Source organism: Chaetodon trifascialis, chromosome 11, assembly GCF_039877785.1.
Source record: "Chaetodon trifascialis isolate fChaTrf1 chromosome 11, fChaTrf1.hap1, whole genome shotgun sequence".
NCBI classification, from domain to species: Eukaryota; Metazoa; Chordata; class Actinopteri; order Chaetodontiformes; family Chaetodontidae; genus Chaetodon; species Chaetodon trifascialis.
This window is the reverse complement of record NC_092066.1, coordinates 16,711,709-16,729,097: the sequence shown is the minus strand read 5'-3', so window position 1 is coordinate 16,729,097 and position 17,389 is coordinate 16,711,709. Positions and strand designations below refer to the sequence as shown.

General features: G+C 44.4%; 1 protein-coding gene across 2 annotated transcripts in view; it reads right to left on the bottom strand.

Annotated features, from left to right (window-relative positions):
- kcnn1a (potassium intermediate/small conductance calcium-activated channel, subfamily N, member 1a) overlaps positions 1 to 12,661 on the bottom strand; it is a 50,621-nt gene extending 37,960 nt beyond the window's left edge. For both annotated transcript variants that reach the window (XR_011602628.1, XM_070973373.1), the window contains exon 1: positions 11,105 to 12,661. Coding sequence is in view for 1 of the 2 variants with exons in the window: in XM_070973373.1 (XP_070829474.1) it covers positions 11,105 to 12,436 (1,332 nt within the window). In the remaining variant the exon portion in view is untranslated. The remainder of the gene's footprint in view (positions 1 to 11,104) is intronic.
- Between the last annotated feature and the right edge of the window lie 4,728 nt (positions 12,662 to 17,389).

Below are 17,389 nucleotides of genomic sequence, written 5' to 3'. Positions count from 1 at the left end.
AACTACAGGATCCGATTGTAAACCGGAAACAAAACAATAGGCACGCCCCACGCACGTGTTTGGTCTTGTCTACTCGCTAGCTGTAAAGGAGTAGGCTACCGGTTTGTGTGGATGTCAAGTGCGAAATGCCGAAATGGATGCGAACAAGATTCTGAATGGAAAGTTTAGTTTCAAAAAGTTGCCAGATGGGTCAACTGACAAGACCAAAGTTATCTGTGTGTATTGTCGGTGTGAACTGAATTATCACCGTAACACATCCAGTCTGAAATACCACTTGATGGCCAAACATACGGCGAATGCGAATTCTTTGCCGCCTCCTTGTCAAAACCAGGTGACAATGGTTAGCCTTTGACAGAGGCACATGGATGCTGTTGTGTTCAAAGGAAACTTAAGAAAGGAAAGTTTAAGCCATGGTTTAACTGCACTATAGCCTGAGTCGTAATTTACAATGGTGTGCACTTTGTAACTTTATCTTGTATCACCCTGTTTTGATCCCTTCGAAAGGGCTGTTGAAGGGGCTTTTTTGTAAGTTTTTTTTTTTCGTCATATGTTTATTGACAGTGTTAAATTGTGTGAGATTTTGCTTCATATGTGAATGACTGCTCAAACTGAGAATGTTAGTGTGAAATAAAACACTACACGTTGCTGTTTTCAATAAAAAACATTTGCACAGAGCAAGCCTATCCACTTTTCCATGTTGATAACAGTATTAAAATGATTCAAGGGACGTTTAGAATAGACAAAAATGTGCCATTAATTTGCGATTAATCACGAGCTAACTATGACATTCATGAGATTAATTGCGATCGATTGACAGCACTATTGATTATATATACTGGTCTGTGTGTCTTATTTTATTTCATTCTTTATTTTACCCAAGCTCTGGTCCAGCTGTCTGTAAATACCTACAGTGCTACTATCACCTGTTACCAATGGTAAAACATTAAATATATTGTCTTCAGTGTAGTATGTGTCAGAGAGGATTAGCGAGTTATCACACTCTGTTTTATTTATGTTTTAGACAGCGTGCAGAACTTTTTGGAATCAGGGTTGCATACTGTGAATACTGTGAGATGTTAGGTGATGTCAGCTTAATTTTTTTCCAATGATGAACATCTGAATTTTGGAGACAAAGTGACAATGTACGAACAAAAAGGTCATATTTCTAGTATCAGCATTCATACCGGGTATGTAAATATTTTCTATTTGTTTTCCCCTCTGGCACCTGAAGTATGATCATGGTTTTTAGGGGATGCGTTTTGGAAAGTCAACCAATATCATGGTAATGGTGAGTATAATATGGTTAAAGTAAGACTTGTTAAAGATTATACACACACACACACATATTCACATGAACACCACGAGCACACACTCTGCCATACAAAGCAAACCTTCGCAGTATGAAAGTTAACATTAACCTGAAGCATGTGTGTCCGGCCTCCGGTATTGAAGCTCCATGCTTTGACTGAACTGTCAACCACAACCTCCTCCTCATGACTTCCTGTGCAGAATACACCACTCACACACTATTTGCTGCAGCTGAACAAATTATTTTCAGGGAAAGCAAATCACAATTACAAATTAGCTACATATGAACATAATTAGCAGACGACAGGTTTGGAGATGTGCACGAGGGAGAATCTGGTTTATTAGGAGAGAAATATGGCGTGAGTGAGACTTTCTAAAGGACATGATCGGTTTATTCAGGAGTGAATAACAGAATGATAGTGGATGTGAGTTAGCGTAAATAAGTACACTACTATTCTTTGTGAGGTATTGTGAGCACGGTATGTGAAACAGAATGAGTGTGTGAGAGTGGGTATGTGAAAAGATAGCCATGTAGGGTGAGATACTACAGCTGTGTGAGAAAGAGTAGTTTGAGTAAATGTGTGTATCTGGTAGTTTGTGAATGCACATGTAAGAGGATGTAGCAGTGTGAAGGAGAGTGAAGTGTAACATTACGTAACATTATGATGAACAAGTGTGATTTATGACCTAAATGGCCTCTCGTACCAATACTTCCTTCCCACTTATCAAAATTACCAATAATGCATGTGGTCAGGGACAGAAGACACAAACACACTAAAGCACAAAAGCTTGAAATATAGCTTAGTCTATGTGGACTAAACCATCTTCATTAGGTGACAGTTCCCCTGGCAGCTATTGGTCATCCCAACAGGAGCAGAGTGGCCATATATTCCTCACAGACATTATCACCCTTAAGTGCCCCATAACCCGCAATAAAATCCCACAATTCTTACCTCTTATCAAACTGCATTCACTATTGTGAGTTCCAACAGCAGTATCCATGTATAAATGCCACCGGCTGACAGCTTCTATTTTCATTGTGAGGTGATTGTAAGTCATTTGAAAACGAGCCCTCGGTAAATTCAGGCCCCGGCAGTTTCTTTCTTTCCCCGAGGCAAAAACATCAATAGCAGGGAGAGAGAAGCCAGGACAACCTATAGCACCGGACAGATCGATGGCACAACAAACTCAGTAAAGATTGACTGGAGAGTTGCCTGGAAACGTCCTGCTTGAGATTTATGATGGGAGGACGACACGAGCCAACAGGAGAAGCCAGAGGACAAGAGAGAGTGATGGAGAATCAGAGCAATTCTCTTTTTTTCAGCATTTCAGGGTCAAAGTGAATCCTCATCAATGTCTTTGAGTCAATTGCAAATACCAGTGAATACCATAAACAGGTTTTTCCTTGTGGCTGTGTGCAGTTTTCCGTGGAGAATAAAAGAAGTTTAATCTCAAACTGCGCTAATCTGTAAACCATTCAGTTCCATTCCCTCGTATTCTAGTTATCTTCCATTTAGGTCTCTAAGATGAGACTGAGCAATCTACTGAAGCAGACAGTGCATATGTTTGACATTCCAATGGGAAAATTATTGAAACGGTGACAAGATGAAATGAGAAGATATCGGGTTTCATTGCTCCTCCTTTACCATATGTCAGCTGGCTCCAGCGTGCACTGACTGGGTGCAGCTTCCATAGACTCTGGCTAATTGAATATCCTTATCTGGCTCTGTGGGCCACTTTTCTCGGGTGAATTGAAACAAAGGCCATTTGGAAAAGCAGCACATTTGTCTTCACCCGCAGAACAAACACACACATACCTACTGTACTTTACTGCAACACACGTAATCTTGTTTTGAGGTGGGTGAACTGGAACCAGGCCCCACACTGTGTTGTACTACAGTCAGGAGTAGCTGTCATTCATGCTGGTCTATCACATGATAAAAGTTGGGGGAATTGTGCTAACAGCCTCCAGCTGTGATTTTTTCTTTCTTCCTTTTTTTTTTTTTTTGGTTATGAAATTAAGTGCTGCAGTTTTCTAATGCCCCCTGGGCCCTTTAGTGTAAATTGATTCTATTTTAAAAGGCCTTTTATTTTCAGGCAGAGAGGAAGAGGCGGCTGGGGGAGTGGAATCGAGTGATCGAAAATGGATTCTCAAAGAAAAAGAAGGGAGAAATGGAAAGTGGTTCCACTCATGAAAGGGTTAAAGAGAATATGGCTGCAAAACAAAAGAGGAAGTGTGAAGACTGAGGCGGTGGCCCATTAAGGGGTTAACAGTCTTAGGGAAGCTGATAATGGAGGCTGGAGCAGCTGTATAGGAACTACGCACAAACTGCTAACACAAGCCAGAGAAAAACAGAGGCAAAGGGAGGGAGGGAGGAGACGGGGGCTACATTTATCTCATGTCAGCAACAAATAAGTTCAGTAAGAACAGCATTCATATATTGTTAAAAAGTCACTGCTTTTGTTCTGGACTTCTCCAACACGTGCACACGTTTGCACCCATTTTGCTCGTTCATGCTCTTTGTGAACACGGTTGCAGATGCAGAATGAAACGCAGTGACACAAACAGGAAGCCGCTTTTGGAGAAGACAGTGCAGCGACGCAGCGGAGGATTCCTGAAGAAGAGGTTCTTCCACATGACTAGAAGCCGCGGCAGAGTTAATGTGACCTTTACCATCTGAAGACAAGACTGTGGCATCCACATGGCAATGATACACCACAGCTCGCTCGCCCTTACGCGTAAACACAGGTACAATCGACATGCAAATGTGCTCAGATACACAAAACACATGCAGCAGAACATGTATACATGCACATACCAGGAAAATGCCCCTTAGATGTTTTTCTGCAGCTTGTACTCAACCTCAGCAGACCCCCAACAGATCACACCATACTGTAGCTGTATATAAATTGATAGCAGTTTTATATTCTCCAGTAGGTGATCTGAGGTAATGACGGGGAGGGAGGGGAAGCGGCTTCATTCAACTCGTCTTCTCTCTCAATTTGTAAAGCTTGCATGTTGGAGAGGAGCCACTGTGACTGCTGATACAAACATACGCACATAGTAATTTGTATATATTAGACACACAAACACAGAGAGAGAGAGAGAGAGAGAGAGAGAGAGAGAGAGAGAGAGAGAGAGAGCGTGAGAGAGAGAGAGAGAGAGAGAGAGAGAGAGAGAGAGAGAGAGAGAGAGAGAGAGAGAGAGAGAGAGAGAGAGAGCGTGAGAGAGAGAGAGAGAGAGAGAGAGAGAGAGAGAGGCCATCTGATTAAAAGCCAGGCTGAAACATCTTTTTGTTTGTATAAAGGTAACAAATTGTACTCACATTTTCTATAAACAGCTAAAGGCAGAGTAGATCTGACTAGATGCTTCTTTGCTCAGGCTTTTTGTTCTTCACTGAATATTTATCAGTGGCCAGAGGAGGCTGTGATTGAGTTTTACAGGGGAATGGCTGTGTATCATGTGCTGTAAATTAAGTAGAACTGCAGCTCAGGGGATCAACAGTCAAACTCTGACCTGAGGGCAAAGAAAAAAAAAAAAAAGCATAGCCAATGAGGTCGCCCAGGCAGAGCAGGTAACTCATCCCGAACACACACACATAAGTATTGACACGAGCATGACTCGCACACACACACGTTGCCATACAAACAGTCTCTGTATGGAGTTTCACAATGGCAGGAGAAGCTTTCCAAACTTGCATTTTCAAGGGCAGGCTGCAAGCGAAGCGTTAGTCGATTGTGTGAGCAAAGTATGATGAAATCACACATCTCTCACATCTCGTTACTGCACTCTGCACTCCTACCAAACACTGTGTTTAACAAACATTTGAAAACAGCCAGCAGGCAATACTGAAATGACTCAATGAGCTCATACACGTCAGCAATATCACAAGGTATGTGGAAAAGGCGTGCACACGCACACCTGCACCTTCGCACACACGAGAAGCCATCGCCGTACGTCTGAATCTCTCCAACATTGTAATGAATGCCAAATATCTGCTTACAGCCGCATTACTCACACTCTCATAGTCTTTTGTGTCGTGATCATGCCCTAACGCAGGGACAGCCTCAGATCAATAACCTAATTAGCCATAAAGCATATGCATTGTGGCGATACATTATATGCCTGGCATCCCTTGGCCAGCATCTCACAGGAATTACCATATAAATGAACTGCGGCCATTTATTAAGCAAAGAGCTGTGGTGGGGACTTGGCATGCTATGCAGCAGAGAAGAAAAAAAATTGGGAGTTACAACACACATTAGAAAAGGGAGAGGTCGAACAGTGGAGTTACAAATTACATTGACTGCTGGCAGAGCGAAAACATCTGCCATGCTGTGACTCTACTCGCCGAGTAAGTAAGCAGCGAGGCTCGCGGTGACTGAGGAAACCCCCAACACGCTTTCTTTCCACTCTTTGTATTCAACTGGACTGCAAGTAATTCAATACACTTCTCCTTGTGCAGGCTCACTCAAATGAAACGCAAAGCGAATGAACTATATCAAGTGGAGCACTATTTGAACCACTTACAGTCATATCAGTGTTTGTGTGGGCTGCCCTACTGTGTGTGTGTGTGTGTGTGTGTGTGTGTGTGTGTGTGTGTGTGTGTATGTGTGTGTGTGTGTGTGTATGTGTGTGTGTGTGTGTGTGTGTGTGTGTGTGTGTGTGTGTGTGTGTGTGTGTGTGTGTGTGTGTGTGTGTGTGTGTGAGTGAGACGTGGACATGTGCGCAAGCCCCTATTGCATGTGTGTGTTCAAAGGCCCGTGTGAAATGAATCTTAATCCAGAAGATAGTCTTGTTCTGCATATGATTCCTTGACTTAACTCTATACCCCTGAGAGAGACTGCTACACAATACCGGGCTGATCTCTCCATAGCAACATACATGGTAACACAAATCTATTTCAGAGCAGGAGTGCAGCACAGCACTTAAACACAGCAGACAAAATAGGGAAAACAGCAATCAATTATTAAGAGAGCTTCATGTTCATACTTACTGCCTGTGTGTCGCCAGCTGCAGCCCAGACTAAGAGCGCACACCTACCACTCTTCATACAATTGTCAGCGTTATCACAGATCTCCAGCAGCCACTCCTTCGACATACACAGAGGATGTGAACTAGGATCTGCCCCTTGTCTGACATTTAATTTTTTTCAGCGGGTTGTGTTTACTTTAAAGGTGTTGGCTGCCCTCGCAGACTCGGGCACAGAAGGCAGTGGAAACATGGCCGCCTAATGAGAGAAAAACAAACGCAGGGCCCTGTAACAACAGCGCTGAGATGACCGATAGAGAAGGTTTAAATCAACATAATGTTTCTCCTGGCATAAGCCTGCGAGTAAATCATAACACTGTAAGCAGATCTGTCGACATCAATTGTTCCACGCTCCAGCATTCAGCGTTACCTCAGCCTTATTGCAAAGCCAACACAAACACACAACTGATAAGATAAACTACTTTTTTAAAGAGAGGCGGCAGCCCTATTACCTCAGTATTTTCCTTAATTTAGACACAAGGAAAGCCGAAAGACACGAGTGCTCTGCTAGGATTCACTTAAACTGAATGATCTCTGAACAGAGAGAGAGAGAGCAGGAGAAAATGAAACACTAAACAATACACTTTAGATGGGTAAAAGCAGCAAAACTGGAATAACTGAAGACAGTTTCAGGAAAGGAAAAGATGTGTGTCTTTCTTCATAAGAAATGCTTCCACGTAATGCTGCTGTTCGTGTTTCTGGGGACAAAATCACACAGACAACCACTAAACACGACCTCGCTAAATCCTCCAGACAGCATCAAAGAGACACTAAGTTGGTTGCAAGTGCCACTTTGAAATATACTGTGTTGACCTTTCCCAGATCATATAGGGTGATTATACGTGTGTTGGACTACAGTTTGGCAGGATCTGCACAAAAGGCTTTAGTGTAATAGCTTTCCTCCTCTTTCAAGCCATCCATTCTGCAATGACACATATAACCTTATGTTCTCCAGAAAGGTGGGCTGGCACTCACCTGACACACACACACACACACACACACACACACACACACACACACACACACACACACACACACACACACACACACACACACACACACACACAGCAGAGCAGCTTACAGGCCCGCTGCACCCAACAAACATGGATGATGTGACAGGAGAAGAGAGACGGCACCAGGCTGGATATTTTTATTCCTTCTTTTTACTTTTAACCCTCGATCTGATCGTGGACGTGCAGCACAAATATCTGTCGTATTCTACAGCATGATAACACATCGGATAAGCAGAGCTGAAACCGCCTGGTGAGTGGACTGACCAAAAATTAATCAGCATTTCCTTCTTTCATATGAATGTACATTGATTATTTTGGATTTGGCTATTTAAACACATCAACTCAGGCTTAGGGAAACTGTATCAATCATTGTTCACTGTTTCCTGACATTTTACAAAGCAAATGATTAATGTGTTCATAAAAATTTTCGGTCAAACCTTCTGTGGTCCCAACCTCTGAAATGTGAGGATTTGCTGCTGACACTGAATGCTTTGGGGGGTTTTGAACTTTTGATTTACAATGATTTTAAACTCTTTCCTGTTTATTTGGCAATTAATGGAACTGTCTAAATGAATGAATTAATGGAACATTTTGGTGTATCAATCATCTCATGTCACTCTCTGCAAGAAAACAAGTAAGCCTATTTCCCAAACTGTCAAACTATTCCCCGATTTGGACAAATAATGAACAGATTAACCGATAATGAAGAGTTGTCGGCTGCAGCGCTAAAATATTGGTTCATATTGTCACTGAAAATGTGCCAGGGAGGATTCTCTGAGCTAAGCTCCCGCAAATCACCCACAGTGTCCCAGCAGGGGACACGTCACACAAATATACTACAAAATATGTTCTGTTGGTGCATTTCTTGCCTTCTCATTTCTAACTTTGCAGGCATTTTATTCATTTTCAGAGTTCTGTAAACTTGGTTTGGATAGGTCACAGGTTTCTGCTCAACACAACGTCTGCGTATCTTCAGAAATCAGCCCTGTGGAGCGAGAGCAAGTCCACCAGTGTTTATGTACTGCCGTGTCCCTGCAGGAGATATCACCATAGCAGTAAGTGGCAGGCATTAGAGTACTTACACAGCCTATCACAATAGAAGCAGCAATGCACCTTTCAAAGCACAATGTTATTGAGGCCGGACACAATATCGTACTACCTGCCATCAGTTCAGTGGGCTGGCTATTGGGTTTCAGGGTGTGCTGCGGGATACTGTAATCGTATACACTTTATCAGGCTTGTTCTGTCACAAGTGTTTTGTTTAAGGGATTTCAAATGGGAGCTGGGGTAGGGGCCTTTCTCATTGAGGCCGAGTCAATAAGATGTAACCACGATCCCACAAATATCCGTGAATGGATAAGCACGTCTAGCCGTATCAAAATACTTGGCAAGGTCGGATCTGAGAGAGTGGAAAGGTTTGATACTTAGGCCGAGTCCGTCATGGGAGCACTTCTAAGATTTTTTTTCCTTTCAGATTCCCATGATTGAAACTGGCTTACATAACAGTTGTGTAATTGACAAACATCTTGTTTACAGTGGAAACTACATGCTGGAAAGCTGCAAAACAAAGGACATAATTACGATAGTAAATCATATTGCCATTTGCCGCATTCACTTGGACTATTTTTGACTGACCAAAGACTCTTTGTGATGATGTTTTACACTGTAATTAGTACGATGTGGCTTCTGGTGTCTCAACATCCTTTTATTCAAAACTCCCTGTGGTAAATGGATGGATATCATGCATTTTTTTCATTCTTGGTTACTTTACTGCGGTTCCAAACAAATTTAAAGTATTAACTGGTGCACAGTATCTGGCACCATTACCTTCATCCCTCTGTGATGCAGTGGACGCAGCAGATGAAGCACCTCTCATATGGTGCTATAACAAATAAAGAGCATTTAGGCTTCAGGTATTCTGACACCAAATGAAAGGCCCTATATTTTGAAAATATATTATATGTCTGATCAATATAATGTAACTAGAATAATGAGTTTAGTTTCCCTCTCTGCAAAACAACCCCGTGACTTTAACTTGAAACAGGATGGTGGCAACTTCAAGAGAAAAAGTTTACTTTGCCTTCAGTCATTTGGTCATTTTGGCGTTCTGCTGATGCTCCAAAATTGAGCCAAGTTCAGAACAGTCATGTCAAGGTGGTTCGATGTACCACCTTTTGCTCCTGGTGCCAGCTCAGCCCCTGAAAACAGCTGCAGCATTTTAAAACGGAGTCTCTTGGTTAGATGCGGCAGCCTCATCAGACTGCCTCCTCGTCCTTTATCTTTCCTGTGATACAAAAACTTTGCATCAACTGCACCTGGAGCAAACGCTGGGGGAGGAAAAACAAAAACAAGAGTGGGGACTAAACCGGTTCTCATTGAACATAAAAATAATAACTTTCACAACCAAAAAATGAACAATCTGATCAAATCTTCATATGTCCATTAGTAAGACCAATAATGAGCCTTGTATGGTCAAACAGATTTCTCAGGGAGATGACTGGTGGTGAAAAAGCAGTTTTTTTCCTCTTCATTCTTCAATTCTGAGTAGCCAGAAAGAACTTATCAGGGAAATAATGATGCCTGATGTCTCGTCCTCAAAACCACTCTCTCGATCACCTCTTGTGAGCTACAGTTCTACGTACATTTACACTACATTTATACTACATCTTAATGATTTAGTAGAGATAGATCTTACAACATTTGAATCAAACTACTCTCAATTTCCCCAGCACAACTTTTTCTTCTTCATTCCTGCTTTTTTCTCTTCTTTCCTAACAAGTCCATGCTGCATGACACACACACACACACACACACACACACACACACACACACACACACACACACACACACACACACACACACCTTACTCACTGACTCATTTTGCCTGACTCAGCATGCTTTCATCCATGTTGTCACTTTATCGAACATTTTATCTACTCAACATGTTTGTCCTCTTGATTTTCTTGTTATGGTTTTGTTTGAGCTTGATGTGTTTACTTCTGTTTTCATTCTACGGATTGTGCACACACACGGACATATGGCACTGGCGAGTGCAAGACGGCTCTGCAAGCAGCACATCCAGCTGCTGTATAAAGTGAGTTTGAAAGTATGTTGAACAGCCAGCCAGGAGCCGCTCACTCTGACAGGTACAGGCCTAACGATATAAAGGCAACCATTGTGTCAGAACGGTGTCTGGAAGCCACAGTGTTAAACCCCCCCCGCTCAGATACCCTCTGTTCTGTGGGAACAACAACCGCTTTGTGTCTAATTCAGCTGCCGGGGAGCGTCATTTGAATATTTTCAGCGGTCCACCCAAAACAACACTGCAACATGGAACAGGTGTGTGTGCGCGTGTGTGCCATCGCGTCTGTGCCTGCATGCGCGTGCTTGTGTAACCAAATGAAATAAACACCAGGTTAGATAAGAAATATTACGCACTCTCTTACATGCACGGTAGTTACATCGGTGCTTTTGGAGAAGCTGCCTAACACTGAATGACGATCCTAATACCCGCTCCTTAACATACACACACACACACACACACACACACACACACACACACACACACACACACACACACACACACACACACATATACTACGCGCGTGCACACCATACACATACGTGAATGTGCTCTATCAAAATCATATGACAGGCGTGGTCATTGAGTGAAAACGTAAAGGCCAGTTTGTTTTTGTCATTAGAGGCTAATTAGATCCGACATCGCAGGAGAAAATGTGAGAAAATCTACCGTATGGAGGTCGATGCGTATCCTCTCCTCTCCTTTATGCGGGCTCTCTGGCCACAGGTGATAGCTCGAGCCGTAGTTGGGGCTGTCTTTGCTGCTGTTGCTGACAGTCGCAGACGAGTTCCCCGCGTATGCCTGTTGTGTTACCGGGGGGGTTACGCGGGAGTCGCGGCTGTGTGGCTGCGCCTGATCGTCTTGCGCGGAGATCCTCCCAGACTTATTGCGGTCTTGTTCACAGTGCTGCGGACGCTGGGGACAGAGCCCCAGTGCGCCTTGCTGCTGCTGCTGTTGCTGCCGCTGTTGCTGCTGCTCTTGCTGTTGCAGCAGTGGAGCCTGGTGAGTCCTACATAGCTCTCCTGAGCCGCTGGCGCAGTAGTTGATAGGCAAGCTGCTCCCCACCAGTAGCTGTTGCTGCGCTCGTAATTGTGGGATCTGTTGCTGCTGCTGCTGCTGCTGCTGCTGCTGCTGCTGCAGGTCCTGAGTCTGAGACTCGAATGCTCTCCTGTTAGCGTCGGTTGACTCACATACATTTAAAGAGCGCCCTTTCTGTGAGTTTGCACGGATTCCTTCAGGGGAGGGGTCCCTCTGTTGGAGTCTTAAATGACTGTGCTGTTGCTGCTGCTGCTGCTGCTGCTGTTGCTGCTGCTGCTGTTGCTGCTGCTGCTGTTGCTGCAACAACTGCCTGTGGTCTCGGTGCCCTCCTGCTCCTCCTCCTCCCCTGCAGCGTTCCACGATGCTTGCCTGTTGGTAATTATTGGCACTCCTTCGGAGCCGATCCCCCCTTTTAGATTCCCGGGAAAACAGCAGAGAGGAGGAGGACGACGTTGGTGGCGGCGGTATAGGCGGCGGAAAAGGTGGGGAGGGCTGCGGTGGGAGAGGATCGACAGGATGGTGCTGGTTTTGAGAGAGACTCGCCTCCTGCTCGGAAAAACTGCAGTGGCAGCTTGGAAAAACAGGCTGTTTCTCCGACTGCGGCGGCGGCTGCTGCTGCTGCTGAGAGCCGGCCGGGGCCCAGGGATCCTGCTGCAGGTGCGCCGGCTGCCCGGTGCTGGGTTCACCGCCTCGCTGTGAAGGTCGCTGGGCGGTGTCGTAGCTCGCCAGAGGTAGAGGGTCGCCGCTGTGAACAGGTCTCCGAGAGGGCTGGCTCAGACAGGGGAGCTCCTGGAGGCTCTGACGGTGAGCGGCGGTGGTCGAAGTGCGGTCTCGGTGGTGAGAAGAGGGCGGGGGCGGCAGGCTGAAAACAGGAGCGACTGGGTCTCGGCTCTGCTTACTGCTTCCTTGCTTTTCGTCGGGGATTTGGTGCTGATGGACAGCTCCCGCGTACCGATGCCGCATCCCCTTGATCGCCTCGTCTCGCTGTGGTTGCTCCTTTGCCGTGCAGAGCTCCGACACCCGTTCATTGCGATCAGTCCCAGCAGAATAGGACCGACTTGTATCATTGGTAGGTTTGACCAGGACCTGCCTTAAAACGTCACCGTACAGCCAAAACACCGCCTTCGACTGAATATCGGTCCATTGGCTGCTATGCGCACAGGTTGCAGCGGATCGATCACTCCTCAAGGCTGTTAGGATATTACAAGAATGGGATTATCTAGACGTAGAAAGGTGTTTAAATCCTGCTCACATGGTCGATCATCTTGATCCACTGTGGACCCAACAGATCGACTTTGTCAATGTTGGCCATAACCACCCTGCATAATCAGAAATCACTTTTACCGCTACGTCACCCAAACAGATCCATAGGCCTGTCAAAGATCCTGTTCAGCCCAGATAGATCCTGAGCATCACTGTATTTTATGATCAACTCTATGATTACCTTCCCTCCTAGTCTGACGTCCTTAAAGTGGACTCGTGATTTAAAAATCATGACAGGAGCAATAAACACACTCTCGATATCTATTTCCCAAACACATTTCCACTTGTTGGCCCATCAAGCAAAGCATCAAACAAACCGGGTCGTAACGATTACCTCATGCCATACACCCTGAGCCTTGCAGTCTGGTATTAAATAATTTAGCAGAATATGCTTGGTTTTGTATTACCAGGCAGAAATATTTAGAATGGGAGCTGCATGCAGAGCCTGCAGTCGGCTCGCAGCCTGCTCTGTGTGTGTGGACGTGTCTTACTCATGTTGTGGGGACAACTGTCTACACAGTCACATTGTGGGGATTCTCCTTCATTTACCTAAAACATTACATTTTAGGGCGAAGAGTCGGGTTGTGGTTATGGGTATGGCAAGTCTCCAAGAAATGAATGTAAGTCTATATAATGTCCCCAAAAGTGATGGAAACACGTGTGTGTGTGTGTGTGTGTGTGTGTGTGTGTGTGTGAGAGAGAGAGAGAGAGAGAGAGAGAGAGAGAGAGAGAGAGACGCTGCACGCGGCCGTTGCATGTAACACAATAACGGCTTTACTGTCACAGCAGTCAGGAAGCCGGCGGATGGAGACAGAGAGACGGCGCTGTCCGCGGTGCTGAAGGAGTCAGGACGCTTGTCACTAAAATAGCCTCTGCTGTGGCGTCAAGTAGCCAACTGTCCATCAGCTGTGAGAATTGGTGACACATAGTTTGGATTACATTCAGATTTCTCTATCTCTCTCTCTCTCTCTCTCTCTCTCTCTCTCTCTCTCTCTCCTCTCTCTCTCTCTCTCCCTCTCTCTCTCTCTCTCTCTCTCTCTCTCTCTCTCTCTCTCTCTCTCTCTCCCTCTCTCTCTCTCTCTCTCTCTCTCTCTCTCTCTCTCTGATAGTAAAATATGCTGATATTTACAGTGAGAAAGTTGTCATCTCTATTGTCACTCTGGCCATGTAGTCATCCCCGCCTAGCACGACTTCACTGTAACAGATGGGAAAGAAAATCCGCTCGACAGTCGTCCCTCTGTGTTTACCCGGACGGTGTTTCCTCGCTGAGCTGTAGTAAAGGGATGGTAGCATAAAGAGGGAAATTTGTACTCTAACAGGTTTTAGAAGACACCTCATTGATTTAGTGAACTTAGAATGCCGAAGCCTCAAATTCTGTGGCCTCAGCTGAACTTTGCCTCAGACCTGTCAGGTCATCATGAGGCGGTTTTCAAAGTAAATAAGTGCACTTCATGCAGCTTTAAAAACCAGAGCTACAAGGTTCAGCACAAGGACGCATAAATATACTATGAAATGGAGCAAAAATATTAGAAAATGATCATACAAAAAGAAATGAAACAAAAAAACAACATAAAACCATTGGAGCCGTAAGTTATACAGATATCAGTCTCTACAGGTTTGGATCATTCAGCTTGGACTGTGCAACTTCAAACATTTGATTGCTTTAGGGGGCTCGGTGCAGAATAAGGACTCAAAAATCTGAAACAGATAACTGTAGAGTAACTCTACCAGAATAAAATCCAAGAAAATGTTCTTATTCTAAAGCAAACTGAAAACGTTTCTCAGGTTTATGATTGATTTCTGAATGTTTGTTTGTGTATATATGTATACATAGGATATATAAGTACATATATGTGTGTGTGTGTGTGTGTGTGTGTGTGTGTGTGTGTGTGTGTGTGTGTGTGTGTGTGTGTGTGGTACTGCTGTTGCTATGAGGTCAATAAAATGTATTGTATAGTTTAACTTTCTTGTCTTTGAACATGTTTTCTGTCTGTTATTTTAAAGGGACAGGCCCTGGAAATGAGCAGTATCTACAGTATACATGCTGCAATGCATTGGACCGGATAACTGTAACTCCCCATTTATATTCTATTTATACTCTATTGATATCTGTCCTTATCAGATAAACATTAAATGAAGTAAATGCAGTTTATGTCTGTGGCATGGATGTCAGGTTTATCTTTTTTCTTCTAGTTTATTTGTCATATTCTTAGATGTTATTTGTTGAATGCATATGTAATGTATGTAAAGCCTTTAGAAAACATCTGTGCGTAGAACAAGGACGGCAGATTTCGAGGTCACTCGACGGCCCATGTAGAGAGGTGGAATGATGTCAATCAGTAACACTTGTACACAAAGGCATGTGGGTATTTGAAAATATGAGCAAAAACAACACAAACACGCCATTTTAGTGCAAGAGGGAGAAGTTGAGGCTGAGCCAAAGAGACGGGAGGGGACGGAGATGGAGAGGCAGCCAACTTTTACATCATACATTAGCCATTCTTAATAAGTAATAATCCTTTCCTTAAAGCTGGTTCAGCCATTTGGAGTTTTGATGGGTCTAAAGACTGCAGTGGTGGCACACTTTGCCTAACCACTGGAAGAAAGCTGAGGTACACTCTGTTTTATAGCTACGTGAAGTGCTGCGGGAATTTGGAGTCAAACTCTGGCCAGGGCCGCATTAGAAACCTGATCATTTTCATTAAGTAATTGGTCGCTGTGACCTGTGTGAGTTCCTTGGCAAGATGGAGTTTCATTTGCTAGTTTGGGAAGCAATGTTACTGCTTCCACATGAATAATTAAATCAAACTTTACAACTCCTGGACACACACAAACACTCATTCACTGAGCGGCTATGAACGCCAAAGCCCCCCCACCCCCCCCACCCCCACCCCCCTCTAGCTCTACCTCAAACACAGCTACAACCATGACAGCACTACAATATTTCACTCAAGGAGTCTCTTTCTAGCAAAAACTGCCACCACAATTTAGTGCCTCTTGGATGTGTCCCATGCAGCCGTCAAACTTGGCTGCTGCAGCCATGTTAAAAAAGCATATTGTGTGTCTTTGCCTTGTTGGCTCCTGGAGGGAGAAGCAGCGGAAGACGTGTGACACTAAAATGGTAGAGGAGGAAACATGGAGGAGGCCAATGGCTGTAGCACGTAACATAGGAAGTAGATAAGAAGCCTGTAATTACAGAGAAAGAGAAATCCAACCGGGGCGAAGCAGAGAGATGTGTGAGTATTAGTGTGTGCGTGAGAGAAGCAGAGAGAAACTGATAGTGTGTGTGTGTGTGTGTGTGTGTGTGTGTGTGTGTGTGTGTGTGTGTGTGTGTGTGTGTGTGTGTGTGTGTATCAGAGAGAGAAACTGGACTGAGAGGGAGAGATATCTAAAAAGAGCAGGTGCGCCAACACAGAATAGATCAAAAGAGTTCATTTGAAAGGAAGAGGAAGACAGAAAATGTGTTGTACCGTGAAGTGAACCACAAAATAATTACACACAGGTACAGAGATTAGCCTATTATCAGAGAATCATCCACACTGGAAGACAAGTCATATGTGCTTTTAGAATGACGACACCTCCAGATATCTGCGTGCCTCTGCACATTTCTAGGCATCTTTCTGTACATTGTGCAATCTGTCCACATTAAGTTTCAGCTGATGTCTTGGTGAAGGTCTTTCTTCGTCCAAATGGAGGATCTAAGGATAAATGGTGTCATGTGTTGAACAGCTTCTATGCTGCACTTCTGCTTATTTACATCTTGAAAGGGTGTCAGGCTATGATATGATAGCTTTGACAGTTTAGTGAGAAAGAAACTTTTTTCTGCCTTTTACATGACAAATACAAGTCAATATTTACTGCCGCGGTGCAACCAGCTGCTCTGAAGACAGACGTGCACAATAAAAACAACAGACAAGGAAGAAAGAATAAAAAGAGTTGAGAGGAGTTTGCCATGAAGACGCCTCAGAGGTTTTTAAAAACACTTCCTCTTGGCCTTGAGTGCGTCATGTGTGTTAGCTGTGTGTAAGACAGCCATTTTGAATTAGTCTGTCAGTTGTGCAGCATGTCGTGGCTGTGGCTGTCATCTCACTCAGCTGTGACTAACTGGAGTGATGCCTCAAGGATAGAGTTCTGCAGGAGCGACAGCAGGCCTTGATACAGTGTTATGACCGGTGAATAATGTGACACATATTCAGCAGGACTGATGCGTCTGGCCTGTGTAAAATGCTGATATGCTCCACATATGATAAACAACCTGTGATCTACAGATAAGAGGCAAGTCGTGACTCAACCTGGTGCAGCATCATCGCGCGCTCGGTGCAGCCAGTGTGAGATGATACCAAAGGCATGCTTGAGACATGCTGGGAGATACAGGCTGCCAACCACAACAGGGCCCTGCGCCTGATGCTGGAATTTATCTCTGACAGCTAAGATCATTAGTTAGATTTGCTCCGGCTACTCAAATGACTAAGCAGCTTTGCCATCATTCAAGAAGAGGCCGGTACAGGGAGATTCACTGTTAAATATCAGCTGACATGTTAACATCCCAAAGTCTCATAAATGAGTGGAAAAGCCTGCGCAAGGCGGACACCTGTGATTAAGTGTTTTCTATTACCGCCACAAGCAAAGCCAAGGTGCAGGGGATGATAAAGT